Source organism: Microcebus murinus, chromosome 1 (assembly GCF_040939455.1).
Source record: "Microcebus murinus isolate Inina chromosome 1, M.murinus_Inina_mat1.0, whole genome shotgun sequence".
NCBI lineage: Eukaryota > Metazoa > Chordata > Mammalia > Primates > Cheirogaleidae > Microcebus > Microcebus murinus.
The window spans coordinates 79,319,923-79,336,634 of record NC_134104.1 but is presented as its reverse complement, the minus strand read 5'-3'; the positions used below and the strand labels follow the sequence as shown (position 1 = coordinate 79,336,634).

At 38.5% G+C, this 16,712-nt stretch overlaps 1 protein-coding gene across 5 annotated transcripts in view; it reads left to right on the top strand.

Moving 5' to 3' along the window:
* Window positions 1-16,712, top strand: part of YEATS2 (YEATS domain containing 2) — a 98,606-nt gene that overhangs the window by 66,418 nt on the left and 15,476 nt on the right. For 3 of the 5 annotated variants that reach the window (XM_076003599.1, XM_076003584.1, XM_076003581.1), the window contains exons 19-22: window positions 507-665; window positions 8,661-8,837; window positions 11,127-11,313; window positions 16,282-16,410. In XM_076003599.1, the coding sequence (XP_075859714.1) occupies window positions 507-665; window positions 8,661-8,837; window positions 11,127-11,313; window positions 16,282-16,410 (652 nt within the window). The remainder of the gene's footprint in view (window positions 1-506; window positions 666-8,660; window positions 8,838-11,126; window positions 11,314-16,281; window positions 16,411-16,712) is intronic. The other 2 variants (XM_076003594.1, XM_076003587.1) reach the window with 1 other exon arrangement.

Below are 16,712 nucleotides of genomic sequence, written 5' to 3'. Positions count from 1 at the left end.
CAAATCTGTGAGGTGATAAACAGTGTACTCTGTAGTTAAAAACTTGCTATCAGAAGGGAGTAACCAAAAAGACAGTGTCAAGTTGTGGTATTTGGAGTTGGGTTAGATTAGATTGGGAATGAGTTTCCACCTTCTTTCCCCTTGACACTGAAGTCTTTGCTCTCCCCTAAGGAAAGTAATAGACTTTTGGTTTCAGATGTTCTTACTGAAAAAGATGAATGACTAGCAGTCTGAACAATTAAATCTAGCTTCAAGGATTTGATTGCAAAACTTGAGTTTCCAAGAGCCTGCTCTGTAACTATGGTGCAAAGTTTGAGAAGTGGGGATAACTGTTGGAAGTGATACTTAGGGCAGAACCGTTCCTTTCAATTATTTTGCTGAGTTGCAGAATTGAAGGGGAGAACATTGTAGTTTGTAACATGGAACCTTGTGATTTAAAGGATCAGAGCAATTCGTTTGAATTTAACAAATTACTGGTTTGTTCTTTATATTTTTTTCTAACTTAGGGCACATTTTTAGTTGGCCAGCCATCACCCCAGACTTCTGGAAAGCAACTGACTACTGGGTCAGTGGTCCAGGGAACCCTGGGAGTCAGCACATCCTCTGCACAAGGACAGCAAACATTAAAAGTCATCTCTGGGCAGAAAACCACTTTGTTTACACAGGTAAACATAGGCTCTCATACCCCAAATATGTGCTGATTGTGGCATTTATTTCCATATTTACAGCTTGTTTCTTTTAACAAAGAAATTAAGATTACATAAGAAAATGAACAATAAAATGGCATAGAAAAATAAGAATAAATCTTGAGGTTTGGGAAATATAAGTAGAATGAGCAAATAAGGCCCCAGGGGTTATTCAGATATGCAAACAGTAAGATATCCTGCACAGTTAATAAAATGAGGTATGAATGTGACAGCAAAAGCAAAATGAAAAGCATGATCAATTATAAAATCACACTATTTGTGAGAGAGAAAAAAACCTTACTATTATAAGAAACAAAGATTTTTTTGACATTTCATTATATTTCTCTGGAGAGACTTCGTGTAGAAGACCCTGAATAGTGTAATAGGCAATTTCAGCCACACTATTCATACAGTAAGCAAGTTCTACAGTGGGCTTTGTTACATGATTCTGCAGCATTTTTTAGTATAAATCTAAGAATAATGATAGGGAATTTTCTAATAATGACAAGGAAGGGATGTTATAATCATTTATAAGATGATCCTATAGCTAGACCTCTAAAACTTAACAAATGAAACAAAGGTGCAGAAGGATATATATAGTAAGATACCATTCATCAAAAAACAATGCATTTTCTATGACTATATGTAGATCAGCATTTCTCAAAGTGTGGAATGAATGTTAGATTTTTATCAAATGCTTTTTCTATTGAAGTGATCACATGATTTTTCTTGTTAGTTTATTAATATGGTAAATTATATTGACTGATTTTTCAAATGTTAAACCAATCCTGCATTGCTGGGATAAACACCACTTGGTTATCATGTATTATCTTAATATATTGGGCTTAATTTGATAAAATTTTGCTTAGGATTTTTTACCGGGATATTTGTCATTAGTTTTCTTTGTAATTTCTGTTTTACTCAGTATCACAGTAATACTGACCCCATAAAATGAATTGGAAACTCTTCCCTTCTCTTTTTTGGAAGAGTTTATATAGAATTGGTACTATCTATTTCTTGCTTAACTATTTGATAGACTACACGAGTAAAGCCATATTGGCCTGGAGTTTTCCTAATTGAGAAGGCTTTTAACTAGAATTTCAGTGAATTTAATAGGTATAGGACCATTCAGATTATTTATTTCTTCTTGAGGTAGGCATGTTTGTATCTTTAAAGGGATTTTTCCATTCACCTAAGCAGTCAAATTATCAGCTTTAAATTGTTCATAATATTCTCTTATTACTCTTCAGTGTCTGTGAAACCTTTGGTGATGTGTTCTCTTTTTCATTCTTCGTTTTGGTAATATACATCTTCTCTTTGTTTCTTGATCAGTCTAACTAGAGGTTTATCCATTTTATTGATCTTTTCAAATTCCAGCATTTGGTGTCCTTTACTACTAATTTCCCTCTACTTAGATATCCCCAGGTATTATCCCCAGGTATTTCAGACAGATATGATACCTCATACTTCTCTTTAGGCAGTTCTTTTAAATCTTAGCAGATTTCTTACCTGCTGGGGTTACAGCCAGTACAGTTTACCCTATCCTGCCACAGATGAGACAATTACGGTTACCCTTCCTTCCTTGCAAGGACTGCCTATCCTTAGATCATGTTACTTGGTTACCTTGGAATTTCAACCTTCTCATATGTTCCCCCAAAATAAGATTTTGTAGTTAATCCAGCCTTTTCTTATTAGTGTTGGAGCAACATGCTTTACAGCGTTTTTCATCCTGTGTAGAATCAGAAGTCCCTCACCAGTGGATTTTAATGTAACAGAGAAGCTTAATTACTATGGTTAATTTACTAGATTATGTAATACAGCCAAACTTGAGGAAACTTTTGGTGTAGCATCAAAGAAGAATAAGAATAGTATTTGTCTTCCCTTTTCCAACTATAGCCTTCTAGTATAGCTTGAAAACTGGTAAATTGATGCTTCCCAATTTGTTGTTTTTCCTTAAGGTTGCTTTGGCTATATGGGGTCTTCTCTGGTTTTATATGAAGTGTAGATTATTTTTTCTAGGTCTGTGAAAAATGATGTTGGTGGTTTAATAGGGATTACATTGAATCTGTAGATCACTTTAGGTAGTATAGGCATCTTAACAATGTTGATTCTGCTGATCCATGAGCATGATACGGTTTTCCATCTGTTTACGTTCTCTCCTATTTCCTTCTTTAATGTTTCATAGTTCTCCCTGTAGAGGTCTTTCACCTCCTTAATTTAAATATATTCCTAGATATTTTATTTTCTTTGTTGCTGTTATGAAAGGTATTTAGTCTTTGATTTGGTTCTCAGTTTGTTGTTGATATATATGAATGCTACTGATTTGTATATATTGATTTTTGTAACCTGATACTTTGCTGAACTTATTTATCAATTCCAGTAGTTTCTTAGAATCTTTGGGGTTTTCTAGATACAAGGTCATATAATCAGCAAAGAGCGATAGTGTGACCTCTTCTGCCCCATTTGGATGCCCTTGATTTCCTTCTCTTGTCTGATTGCTCTGGCTTGAACTTCCAGCACTATGTTGAAGAGAAGTGGTGATCAAGGGTAACCTTGTCTGGTTCCAGTTCTAAGTGGGAAGACTTTAAGTTTTTCCCCATTCTGTATGATGTTGGCTGTGCGTTTGTCATATATGGCTTGTGTCATTTTTAGGTAAGTCCCGTCTCTGCCTGTTTTCTGAAGCGTTCTTATCATAAAAGAGTGCTGACTTTTGTTAAATGCTTTTTCTGCATCTACTGAGAGGATCATATGGTCTGTGTTTTTGCTTCTATTTATGTGGTGAAGTACATTTATTGATTTGTGTATGTTAAACCATCCCTGCATCTCTGGAAAGAAGCCCACTTGGTCGTGATGGATTATTTTTTTGATAAGCACCTGAATTTGGTTTGCTTAGTATTATGTTGAGAATTTCTGCATCTATAGTCACATCTGTATTCTGCATCTAATTCACTACGATATTGTTGTGGCAGTGTGTACAGCTAGTGTTACAGCCCTTGTTACAGCTCTTATTCATTTGACTGGGGAAAGAACCGAGCGGCACAAGAGGAGTCGGAGAACAGCCTTTATTCTTCTACGGCAGACTCAGCACACCTAGTGTGTTACAGCTCTCTTCGTGTCTTCCAATGTACTCCCGATGTTCTCTCAATGTTCTCCTCCTTCCTGCCCTTCTGGCCCTGCTTTTATACCCTTGGTAGAGCTCAAGAAGCGTCCAATCAGCTACAAGCTTTAACATCTAATCAGCAACAAGCTTTAACATCCAACCAACAACAAGCTTTAACATCCAACCAAAAACAGTGGGATTCAAAAGTTACCCAATCAGGATCACGCAAGCAGCGTGGCCAGAAACAGGCCAGCACGTGGGCCTGGGGCATTCCCGCATGAGGGGTCCTGGTAGCAGGCGGGTGTCCAGGGTGGCTGTGAGCTGTGGGGCCGGGCCCCAGCAGCGTGCCTCTAACTGGCCTCGTGCATCACTGGCCCCCGGAGATGCGGAACCACGGGGAGGTGGCAAGCAGCCGTGTCCCAGCGCCTGACATTTTCCGCATCAATATTAGTCTGTAGTTTTCTTTTTCTGTTACGTCTTTTCCTGGTTTTCGAATTGGGGTGATGTTGGCCTCATAAAACGTGTTCAGGAAGATTCTTTCCTTCTTGATGTTGAGGAATAATTTCTGCAGGATGGGATAGGCAGGATACCTTCTTTGTAGGTCTGGTAGAATTCAGGTGTGAAACTGTCTGGTCTGGGACTTTTCTTTTTAGGAAGGTTTTTTTGCTGCTGCTTCATTTTCAGTGCTTGATATTGGTCTGTTCAGGAATTCTATTTCTTCCTGATTGAGCCTAGGGAGGTTTTGTGTTTCTAAGAGTTGGTCCATTTCCTCCACACTTTCAAATTTATGTGCAGAGAGGTTTTTATAGTATTCATAGATGCTATTTTGTACTCCTGTGGCATCAGTTGTAATTTCTCCTTCTTCATTCCTGATGGAACTTATTAGAGTCCTTTCTGTTCTGCTTCTCGTTACTCTAGCAAGAGGCGTGCCAATTTTGTTTAGTTTTTCCAAGAACCAACTTTTTGTTTTATTAATCTTCTGTAGCGTTTTTTGTTATCAATTTCATTTAGTTCTACTCTGATCTTTGCTATTTCTTTTCTTCTGCTGGGTTTAGGATTGGTTTGCTCTTTTTCCAGTTCTTTGAGACGATTCTTTCAATTGTTTATTTGTGATCTTTCTGACTTTTGGATGTAGGCATTTATGGATATAAATTTTCTTCTCAGGACTGCTTTAGTAGCGTCCTACAGATTTTGACAACTTGTGTCTCCTTTATCATTTAGTTCAAAGAGTCCTTTGATTTCCTCCTTAACGCAGTGATCATTCAGCAGAAGGTTGTTTAGTTTTCATGACTTTGTGGCGAGATGAGAGTTTCTGTTGGAGTTGATTTCTAATTTTCTTCTTCTGTGGTCTGAGAAGATGCATGGTATAATGTCAATTTTTTTTTTTTTTTTTTTTTTGAGACACAGTCTCACTTTGTTGCCCAGGCTAGAGTGAGTGCCGTGATGTCAGCCTAGCTCACAGCAACCTCAAACTCCTGGGCTCAAGCAATCCTGCTGCCTCAGCCTCCCGAGTAGCTGGGACCACAGGCATGCGCCACCATGCCTGGCTCATTTTTTTCCTATATATATTAGTTGGCCAATTAATTTCTTTCTATTTATAGTAGAGATGGGGTCTTGCTGTTGCTCAGGCTGGTTTCGAATTCCTGACCTTGAGCAATCCACCCGCCTCGGCCTCCCAGAGTGCTAGGATTACAGGCATGAGCCACCGCGCCTGGCCCTTTTTTTTTTTTTTTTTAAGACATGCTTTGTGGCCTGGGATATGGTCAGTCTTAGAGAGTGTCCCCTGAGCTGAAGAGACGTATATTCACTGGTTTTGGGGTAGAATGCTCTGTAAATGTCAGCCAGGCTCGTTTGTTATAGAGTTCTGTTTAAGTCCATTGTTTCTTTGTTTATTTCCTGTTTGGAGGATCTGTCTTGTTCTGTCAGGGGTTGTTGAAGTCTCTGGCTGTTACTGTGTTGCCGTTTATCATTTTGTTTAGATCAAGTGGGACTTGCTTTATGAATCTGGGTGCTCTTCTGTTGGGTGCATAAATATTTAGGATTGTTATCTCTTCTTGTTGAATGGTTCCCTTCACCATTATATAATGACCATTTTTTATCTTTCATTACTTGTGTTAATTTGAAGACTGAGTTATCTGATCAGAACTGCTATGCCAGCTTTCTTTTTTGTTTCCATTTGTGTGGAATATGGTTTTCTATCCCTTCACCTTGAGTCTGAATGGATCCTTGGGAGTTAGATGTGTTTCCTGATGACAGCAGATACTTGGCTTATGTATATTTATCCATTTGGCCAGCCTGTGTCTCTTCAATGGGCAGTTCAAGTCATTCACATTTATTGAAAGAATTGATAAGTTGGGTGGATTTCTGTTCATCCTGTTGAGTAGAACTTTGTTGCTTTGTTTTATGTCTTGAGCCATCGTGGTATCTGGGCTTTGACCTTTTGCTTTTAGATGATTTTATACTGGTGAGTGTCTATTGTCTGATCCATGTCTAACACAGTTCTGAGTATTTCCTGCAGGGCAGGTTTTGTTTTGACAAATTCCCTCAGTGTTTGCTTGTCTGAGAAAGACTTTATTTCCCCCTCATATCAGAAACTTAGTTTTACAGGATAAAAAATTCTAGGCTGGGCATTATTCTGTTTGAGAAGACTGAGAATGGGGCCCGGGTCCCTTCTGGCTTGTAAGGTCTCAGTTGAGAAGCCTGTAATTAGTCTCATGGGTTTTCTTTTGTAAGATATCTGCTGCTTTCACCTCATGTCTCATAGGAGGGCCTTTTTTGTGTTTATTTTGGCCAGTCTAATGACTTTGTGTTGTAGTGTTTTCCTCTTTCTGATGAATCTCCCAGGAGGCCTTTGAACTTCTTGTTCCTGGATATCTAGATTTCTACCAAGGGCAGAGAAATTTTCCTCCATTATTCCTGCAAATAGATTATCCAACCTTTCTGTATTTTCTTTTTTTTTTTTCACCCTCAGGGATGCCTGTGATTATGTTAGGCCTCTTCACAGGATCCCATATTTCTTGTAGGCTTTGCTCTTTCCTCTTATTGCTCTGCTCTGTCTCTGTGACTGTCTTGTTGAATTGAAAGTCATTGTCTTCAAGCTCTGAGATTCTTTCTTCTGCTTGATCTAAGCTGTTTGTAAGGCTTTCCACTGTATTTTGTAATTCCTTGAATAAATTTTTCATTTTCAGAAGTTCTGTGGGATTTTTCTTTAATAATTCAGTTTCTTTAGTGAATTTTCCATTCATTTCCTATGTTCTTTTTGTGGTTCTTTGTGGTGGGTTCCCATTTTATCTTGCATTTTATTGAGCTTCCTTACAATCCACATTCGAAATTTTTCATCTATCATTTCAATATTCTGATTTTGGTTGATATCCATTGCTAGAGAACTGGCATTCCCTTTTTGGGGTATGCTTTCAGTTTGATTCTTCATACTTCCAGAGTTCTTTCGCTGATTCCTTCCCATCTGGAGCAGCCTGTTACTTCTTACCTTTGGATTTTCTTTTACTTCTGGATTCTAATTGTGACTTCTTCAGTTACTAGCTGTGTGGCCCTTTTAAAATCACTGAAGTTAATATCCTCATCTCTAAAATGGGAATAAAATTCTACCCTATAAAGTTACTGGAAAGAATGACCTATGAATGGCCTAGATATGTACACGTGCTCTCTGCCATTCCTGGCAAATAGTAAGCTCTCAGAAACTGATAAATGAGTTAGAGTTGAGGAGTTGCAACAGAGATCTTATGGCCTGTGAAGCAGAAATAATTACTCACATCATTTACAAAAAAAAAAAAAAAAGGTTTGTTGAACCTTGATTTAGACCACTGAGACTAAAATTTGTTGAATGATTCTTCAGATTCTAAGCCTGGATCTAGTCTAGAGTACCCACTTAAATCTGGCCTTGTCTATATTTGATTTTCATGTTTAAAGATTATATGTACCTTTAAGAGTATCTTGGACTCAATCATTTTGAAAACAAACGGCATATTATTTTTGAAAATACTGCTACTGCTGCCAAGTAGTAACTTGCAAATACATTCATTTACTTGTTTTATATTAAGGGTAAAAGAACATTTGTAGGTAAAGGTTATAAAATTTAGAGCTTATTAGAAAGATGTATGCATAAACACCTCATATAGTTTTTTTGGTTTTTTTTATTTCGGCATATTATGGAGGTACAGATTTTAAGGTTTCAATAAATGCCCTTTCCCCCCCCTTCCCCCACAAGTCTGAGTCTCCAGCATGACCATCCCCCAGATGGTGCACATCTCACTTATTATGTATGTATATACCCGCCCCCCTCCCACCTGCCCAATACCCTATTACTGTAGTACCTGTGTGTCCACTTAGGTGCTGCTCAGTTAATACCAGTTTGCTGGTGAGTATATGTGGTGCTTGTTTTTCCATTCTTGGGATACTTCACTTAGTAGTATGAGTTTTAGCTCTAACCAGGAAAATATAAGATGTGCTATATCACCGTTGTTTCTTAGAGCTGAATATACCACATTTTATGAATCCATTCTTGGATTGATGGGCACTTGGGCTGTTTCCACAACCTTACAATTATGAATTGTGCTGCTATAAACATTTGAGTGCAGGTGTCTTTTTTGTAGAGTGTCATTGGATCTTTTGGGTAGATGCCCAGCGATAAGATTGCTGGATCAAACGGTAGATTCACTTGTATCGCTTTAAGGTATCTTTATATTGCTTTCCACAGAGGTTTAACTAGTTTGCAGTCCCATCTCATATAGTTTTGATTGGCAAGAATTTCATGGATATTCTCCAATTCTTAGGGCATATCTCAAATGTAGATAAGGAATAAATTGTACCTGTTAACCAAGGCAGCATTACTACTTCTACCCACTTTGTTTCTGCAGGCAGCCCATGGAGGACAGGCATCTCTAATGAAAATATCTGATAGCACCTTGAAGTCTGTGCCAGCCACCTCACAACTCTCAAAACCTGGAACCACAATGCTGAGGGTAGCAGGAGGGGTCATCACAACTGCCACTTCCCCAGCTGTGGCCCTGTCAGCAAATGGTTCCGTACAACAGGTGAGAATTGGCATGGCAGTAGAAAGTCAAAATGAAACAGGAAGAAAGTATAAACAGGGGAAGATACTGACCAGGCACACCAGAGGGCCTTTTTGTTCTTTTTTTAAAAATGGGAATACAATTCCTTACCATAAAGTTCACCATTTTATAACATACAATTCAATGGTTTTTATTATATTCACAGGTTGTGCAGCCATCATTATCATTATCGAATCCCAGAAAAAAAAACCCGTATCTTTTAGCAGTCACTCCTTACTCTTCCCTTCCCGCAGCCCTAGGCAACTACTGATATACGTTCTCTGTGAATTTGTCATTTCTGGACATTTCATATGAATGTAGTCATAAAACATACAGCCTTTTGTGTCTTCTTCTTTTACTTAATATAACTTTTCAGGGTTCATCTACGTTGTAGATGCATGCGTCAGTACTGCATTCCTTTGATTCAGTTTAATGGATATACCGGCCAGGCGCGGTGGCTCACACTGTAATCCTAGCACTTTGGGAGGCCGAAGTAGGAAGACTGTTTGAGGCCAGGAGTTCAAGACCAGCCTGAGCAGGAGTAACACCCTGTCTCTATAAAAAATAGGAAAAGTAGCGAGGCATGATGGCATGCACCTGTCATCTGAGCTACTCGGGAGGCTGAGGCAGGAAGACTACTTGAGCTTTTAAGTTTGAGATTGCAATGAACTATGTTGACACAACTGTTGTCTGGCCCAGGCCAACAGAGTGAGACCCTGTCTCCAAAAAAAAAAGTAAAGTTTTATGGATATATGCTGTATTTAATTTATTCGTTCATCAGCGGATAGACATTGGGTTGTTTTCTACTTTTTGAATCTTATGAATAATGCTGCTGTGAACATTTATGTATAACTTTTTGTATAAACATGTATTCATTTCTCTTGGCTGTACACCTCGGGGTGGAATTGCTGGATCATTTGGTGGTTCTATGTTTAACATTTTGAGGAACTGTCAAGCTGTTTTCCCAAGCAGCTGCTCCTTTTTAGATTCCCTCCAGCAATGTGTGAGGGTTCTAATTTTTCCATATCCTGGCCAACACTTGTTCTTGTCTGTTTTTTAAAAATTATCACCATCTTAGTGGGTGCCCATTTTTTAGTTAGTTATTTGTCTTTTTAGTATTGATTGTAGGAGTATGGTATATTACATTTTTCTTGCTGCTTCTTTTGGTGTCATATATAAGAAAGCATTACTTAATCCAAGGTTACAAAATTTAAGCCTATGTTTTCTTTTAAGAGTTTTGTAATTTTAGCTCCTACATTTAAATCTTAGAGGCTGGGCGCCTATAATCCTAGCATTCTAAGAGGCTTGAGGTGGGAGGATCATTTGAGGTCAGGAGTTGGAGACCAGCCTTAGCAAGAGCAAGACCCTGTCTCTATTAAAAAAAAAAGAAAAAGAAATTTTTTTTTTTTTTTTTTTTTTTTTTTTTCATAAGACTATTGTGGTGCTCAAGAAAAAGAAATTTTTGAACAAAGTATATTAAAATATATTTTTAAAAATAAATAAATCTTTGATCCATTTCAAGTTAATTTTTGTATATGTATGAGTGAGATAGGGGTCAGACTTCATTCTTTTGTATGTAAATATTCAGTTGGCCCAGCAACGTTTGTTGAAAAGACAGTTACACCTCTGAATTGTCTTGGAACCCCAAGGACTTTTATGATCTGACTTGATATACTGTTCTCAAGTTTTGTCTCTTACAACTACTGCTTCTCATGTGCTTACTCACTTGTCATACCCCACTCTACTTTGCAGTTCTTTGAACATACTGTGTTCTTTCATGCCTCTCTTTCTACATACTCTCCTCTGCCAAAAAACACTCCTTCATCTCTCCCTTTCTCTGTTTTAAATCTTGAAGATTCACCTAAAGTACTGTGTTTTACCAGAAGCTTTTTCCAATACCCTCTCTTTTCTGTCCCTAGGCAGGAGTAACTTTCCTCTCGTTTGTATTAGTGACATTTACTTATGCTTGCTATAGCATTCATCACACCTTAGTGACACGTTCCTCAATGGCTTTTATCTCTGAGCCACAGCATTTATCACTGTGCTATGCCTGCCATGCAGTAGACATTTGTCGAAGTGACAGATTTTAAAACATTATGGTAAATTTTTAATAAAGCTCGTTTTATTCCATTTTTACATTGAAGAATATGCCCTCCTACTTTTTTGGTGTTGAAATAGCCTTTTATAAAGTGATATGATAGGTGGTAAAGTTTTTTTTTAATATAGTAACTCTAATTTCTTGATTTCTTTATTTCTGGCCCCGTGGGTAAGCAGTCTGAAGGAACAGCTCCCAGTTCATCATCTGCTGTCAGTTCTGTAATGAAAACTTCTGGGCAGCAGCAAGTGTGTGTGAGCCAGGCCACCATGGGAACCTGCAAGGCTGCCACCCCTGCTGTTGTCAGTGCCACATCCCTGGTGTCCACACCTAACCCCATCTCTGGGAAAGCCACAGTATCAGGTGAGTAGTATCAGGATACTATTTCTCTTTCTTTCTTTCTTTGGGCTGGAATATTTCTGGGAGGGTTTTAAAGAACACTTAAGTCTGAGACTTTGAGTTTATCATTTAAAATTAATTATTTACAGTTTACAGACTGAATAGTTTTTAAATGAAAAAATAAAATCATAACCTCTCAGAACCCAGAAAAGTGTACCTTTTACTGCTTTGAGTAACAGAAACCACAAATCCTGAGGCCAGGTTGCCCTAGTTGAAGTAATTGCTTCAGTTTCTCAGTTGTAAAATGAGATTGATAATAATACCTATCTCATAAAGTTGAGAGGATTAAATGAATTAATATATGAATGCTTAGAATACCATCTGGAGTATAGTGGCCATTATGTAAATAATTGCGTTTATCATCATCAGTGTCATCCTTTTTGTTGCTAGTTCATAGTCCCTTGTCTGCAATTCTAAAATAAAAAAAAAAGCTGTGAAAACCAAAGGCTTTATTTTTATAACTCTAGGGCACAATTTGACTTCCATTGACAGCCAACTTGTACTGCTTAATGTGAATATTCATATGTTTTGCCACATAATATTAATGTGTTTGATTACATCTTGCTATCAGATGCCAGGATGCTGATGTAATATACAGCTTTGCTTCTCAAGCTTGAAAGATCAGTTTTGTTTTTTGTTTTCTACAATCCAGTACAGAGAGATACTTCTGTAAAATATAACAAAAATGTCACAGCAATGTCCAACTGTTGAAACAGTTTCTAAACTCTTAATTTCTGTATTGTTGCAGATTTATAACAACCAGTTTACCAGCTGGCACTGGTCTACAGAAAAAACTGAGTATCACTGAGAGATACATAATACACACACATGCATAAATACATACACATATACATACATTACTACCTTTGGATAAGAGATTGTGGATGTTGTTGTCATTATTATGCCTTCATTCCATACATAGCTCCACACCAAGCCCCTGTGTCTTGTTTGCTTTATGGACAGAGAACAAAAGATTACAGCTGATTATATTTTTCTCATGAGTCCCACCTCCCAGTTAAAATTGACCAAGTTCTAGTACAGGGAGTGCTTGTTCTCTACTAACTGAATGTTTTATGTGAGGCACTGTGTTGGGCACTGGAGTAGAAATTATAGAAATAGAAGGAATTATTATTATAAGTACTTCATGCCCTCCCTATTCTCTTTCCTGATCAGGCTTTTAGCATGCAGTAGATGAAATCTCCCTGCTTTAAGTTCTAGTTTCCTAAGTTGGAGCAGCAAATCCAACTTTCTGTGTAACATTTTCTTAAAAGGCTCAAAATATTTCCTACTACAACCAGCAATTTTTTAATTAAGTGTTTTGTGTGCATTAGACACTGTGTTAAACAGGGTCCTACTGGGACAGAAGCAGAAGGAGCAAGGGAGAGAGCACTCAGAGGTGAGGTCAAGGCACGCAGGGCCCGTGTGGGCCACTGTAAGGACTCTGACTACAGGGGAAGCCTCTGGAGGGACTTGAGCTGAGGAGTGACGTGATCCTTACCTTTTTCAGGGATCGTTGGTGCTGCATTGAGAGTAAACTATGGGGCACAAGGTGGAAGTTGGAAGTAGACCAAGAAGTAGACACTAAAAGAAAATTCTATGATGTATCAGTTAACTCTGGCCAGACTAAAAGGAGTTCCAAAAAGAAAGGAAATGATCCAGGAAATGAAACAAGAATTTTTCCCAGAATTGAAGGGCATGAACTTCTAGGTTCAAAAGGCACAGTGTCCAGCACAATGAATGAAAGATGGCCCATACCCAGGCACAGTGTGTTCAAGAAATCAGCCAGGCACGGTGGCTCATGCCTGTAATCCTAGCTCTCTGGGAGGCTGAGGCAGGTGGATCATTTGAGTTCAGGAGTTTGAAACCAACCTGAGCAAGAGCGAGACCCCGTCTCTACTATAAATAGAAAGAAATTAATTGGCCAACTAATATACATAGAAAAAATTAGCCGGGCATGGTGGCGCATGCCTTTAGTCCCAGCTACTCGGGAGGCTGAGGCAGGAGGATCACTTGAGCCCAAGAGTTTGAGGTTGCTATGAGCTAGGCTGACGCCACGGCACTCACTCTAGCCTGGGCAACAAAGCGAGACTCTGTCTCAAAAAAAAAAAGAAATCAAAACACCAGGGAGAAAGGGAAGATGTTAAAAGCTGTCAGAAAAAGAAATAGAAAATTTCAGAAATTACACTATCATTGAGCTTCTAAATAGCAATGCTAGACACTAGCATACTATTGTTTTTCAAAATTCTAGGCAAAAATTACTTTCAGTCTACAATTCTGTAGTCAACAAGATCATTACTGAGGGTGGAAATATTTTTGAATTTCAAATGTATTTCCTGTGTACCTTGTCCAAAGACATCACTAACATATATGAATGTTAACAGAATGAAGGGGTGTAAACTAAAAAAGGATATGAAAGTGGAAGGTGATCCAACACAGAAGGAAGGCAAACTCCCAAGAGAACAGTAAAGGGACATTTCCAAGATGAGTGTTTCGTGGCAGGCCTAGAAAGCAACAGTCCAAATTGGAGCAGGTCAGAGACCTCCAGGAGGGATATCTCTTGCAAAAAATGGGACTATAAATTGTGTAGGAGATTTGACTATGTGGAAAATTGTACTCTTGACTAGTTTGCAGAGTTCTTGAAGGAGATGAGAAGACTGAAGTAAAGATATTGAAAGAAAACTAAGCAAATGAAACAGGAGGAAATTGTTAACTTTAGAAAATAAAATGTAATCATAGTATCATGGTATACTTCCTTGGATCAACAGAGAATAACAGAAGCTTCTCAACTTACAATGGAGTTACATCCCAACAAACAACCATCCTAAGTTGAAAATATCGTTAAGTCAGAAAAACTCATGGCTGACTGGGAGCCACAGCTTGTTCCCACTGCCAAGCATCATTAGAGAAGTGCGGTTTCTACTGAATGCAAGTCACTTTTGCATCATTAGAAAGTCAAAAAATTATAAGTCAAATTGTTGTAAGAGACCATCTTTATAAGAGAGAAAATATAAGTGCCTTAAAAGGCTTATCTACCCTAATAGTAAGTTAGTGGGTAACATGAAAAATTGATGAATCAAGGCCTGCAGTATACAGTCTTTTAAAAATACTGAGGTAAATATTGAAAAAAAGAACCAGAGAGTTAGAAGTAGTTGCTACTGGGAAACTAAATGAGGATAGGGAGATGGAACAAGAGGTAGCTATATTTAGTTATAAGCTTTTTTTTTTTTTGAGACAGAGTCTCACTTTGTTGCCCAGGCTAGAGTGAGTGCCATGGCGTCAGCCTAGCTCACAGCAACCTCAAACTCCTGGGCTCAAGCAATCCTACTGCCTCAGCCTCCTGAGTAGCTGGGACTACAGGCATGCGCCACCATGCCCGGCTAATTTTTTCTATATATATTAGTTGGCCAATTAATTTCTTTCTATTTATAGTAGAGACGGGATCTTGCTCTTGCTCAGGCTGGTTTCGAACTCCTGACCTCGAGCAATCCGCCCGCCTCAGCCTCCCAGAGAGCTAGGATTACAGGCGTGAGCCACCGCGCCTAACCAGTTATAAGCTTTTTAATACTTTTTTACTTTTCAGCTGATTAGTATATAATTTCACAAAAACCTGAAGACACCAGGTCATTGTTGTATTCCCCAAGGCACATCTCAGTAATTACTACTTTCTTGTTTATTTAAGGCCTGTTCTAGAAGTATTTAAGATGATTCCTTTTCTTAGCTCAAACCAACCGCTTTCCAGTGCCTTAAAGTATCTTTAGCCTCTGATGTTGTTTTTGAGTAGTTGTTATAACATGTGTTTGTATAGCTTGTGTCCTTTGTGTTCTTTCACAATAAAGGCCCTTTCCGATTTTTTACTTGCCTTCTGAATGCCTAGAATGATTTTGTAATGGAAATTACCTTTAACATAAAATGAGGGAGGGTGACCCTTTCTAAAATAATGGAGAATATCCGATGTTTGAAGAATAAGGGCTTCACAGAAATAGGAAATACCAAGGTATGATGTGTAGACAGATAGAAGTATTAGATATGTAAGGATGGTGTGAAGGAGGTGTCGATAAATTGGGACCAGATTAAAATGGACCCTGAATGCTTTGAAGCTAATTTTGGAAATATTCTTTAGCCAGGTGGGAGCCACAATAGGTTTTTTGTTGTTTTGTTTTGTTTTGAGACGGAGTCTCACTTTGTTGTCCAGGCTAGAGTGAGTGCCGTGGCGTCAGCCTAGCTCACAGCAACCTCAAACTCCTGGGCTCAAGCGATCCTACTGCCTCAGCCTCCCGAGTAGCTGGGACTACAGGCATGCACCACCATGCCTGGCTAATTTTTTATATATATATCAGTTGGCCAGTTAATTTCTTTCTATTTATAGTAGAGACGGGGTCTCGCTCTCGCTCAGGCTGGTTTTGAACTCCTGACCTCGAGCAATCTGCCCGCCTCGGCCTCCCAGAGAGCTAGGATTACAGGCGTGAGCCACCGCGCCCGGCCCACAATAGGTTTTTAAGTAGAAAAATGCCAACTTTCTATATCAAAATACAAAATTTTATATCCAGTTTGTACACATTATAGCTATTAAATATGTACAGAAAAAATAAATTGTCATAGAAAACAGAAAAGAACTACCTCAAAATGTTAATACTGATTATTTGCAGTAGGACTTTGGGTGTCTTTCTCTTTTCTGTTAGTCCTGCTTTTGCAAAAAATTCTGTATTTTTAGATTTGGGATAAGGCCACTTTAAAAATAAATAATTATCATCACAGATGTTTTATTGTGAAATCTATAGCATCCATTGCCTCATGCTACCAGCTCTTTCTTTACTAAAAGGTTAAAAGTTCCTAGAAACTCTTCCTGTGAGAAAATATGAGTGGCAAGAAGGGGAAAGAACTTTAAGGAAGCCTCAGATTTTCAACTTGGCCTCATCTTCTGATTTATTTTAGGATTATTAAAAATTCACTCCAGTCAATCCAATCCCCAGCAAGCTGTCCTAACAATTCCCAGCCAGCTCAAACCACTCAGTGTAAACACATCTGGAGGTGTGCAGACTATACTGATGCCTGTGAATAAAGGTAAGTCCTTCACCCATGGGCCTGTCACACTGTGCCTGTCTCCATGTCTGTCAGTCAGTGACTGATCTTCCCTTGTACAGCCTGCCCTTCAGATGTCGTGGTATTCACTGGCACCTTGAACTCTTGGGCACGAAGGCTAGGACTGAAAGTAAAACGTAGCTGACCTATTGGCTTCTAAATAGATGCCCATATCTAACAGTGAGTTGAGGGGGAACATTTTAAACATTTATGAGAATTTAGATTAATTGGATTTTTTTTTTTTAGTGACAAGCCCCTGATAACTAATAACAGCCCAGCTTGTC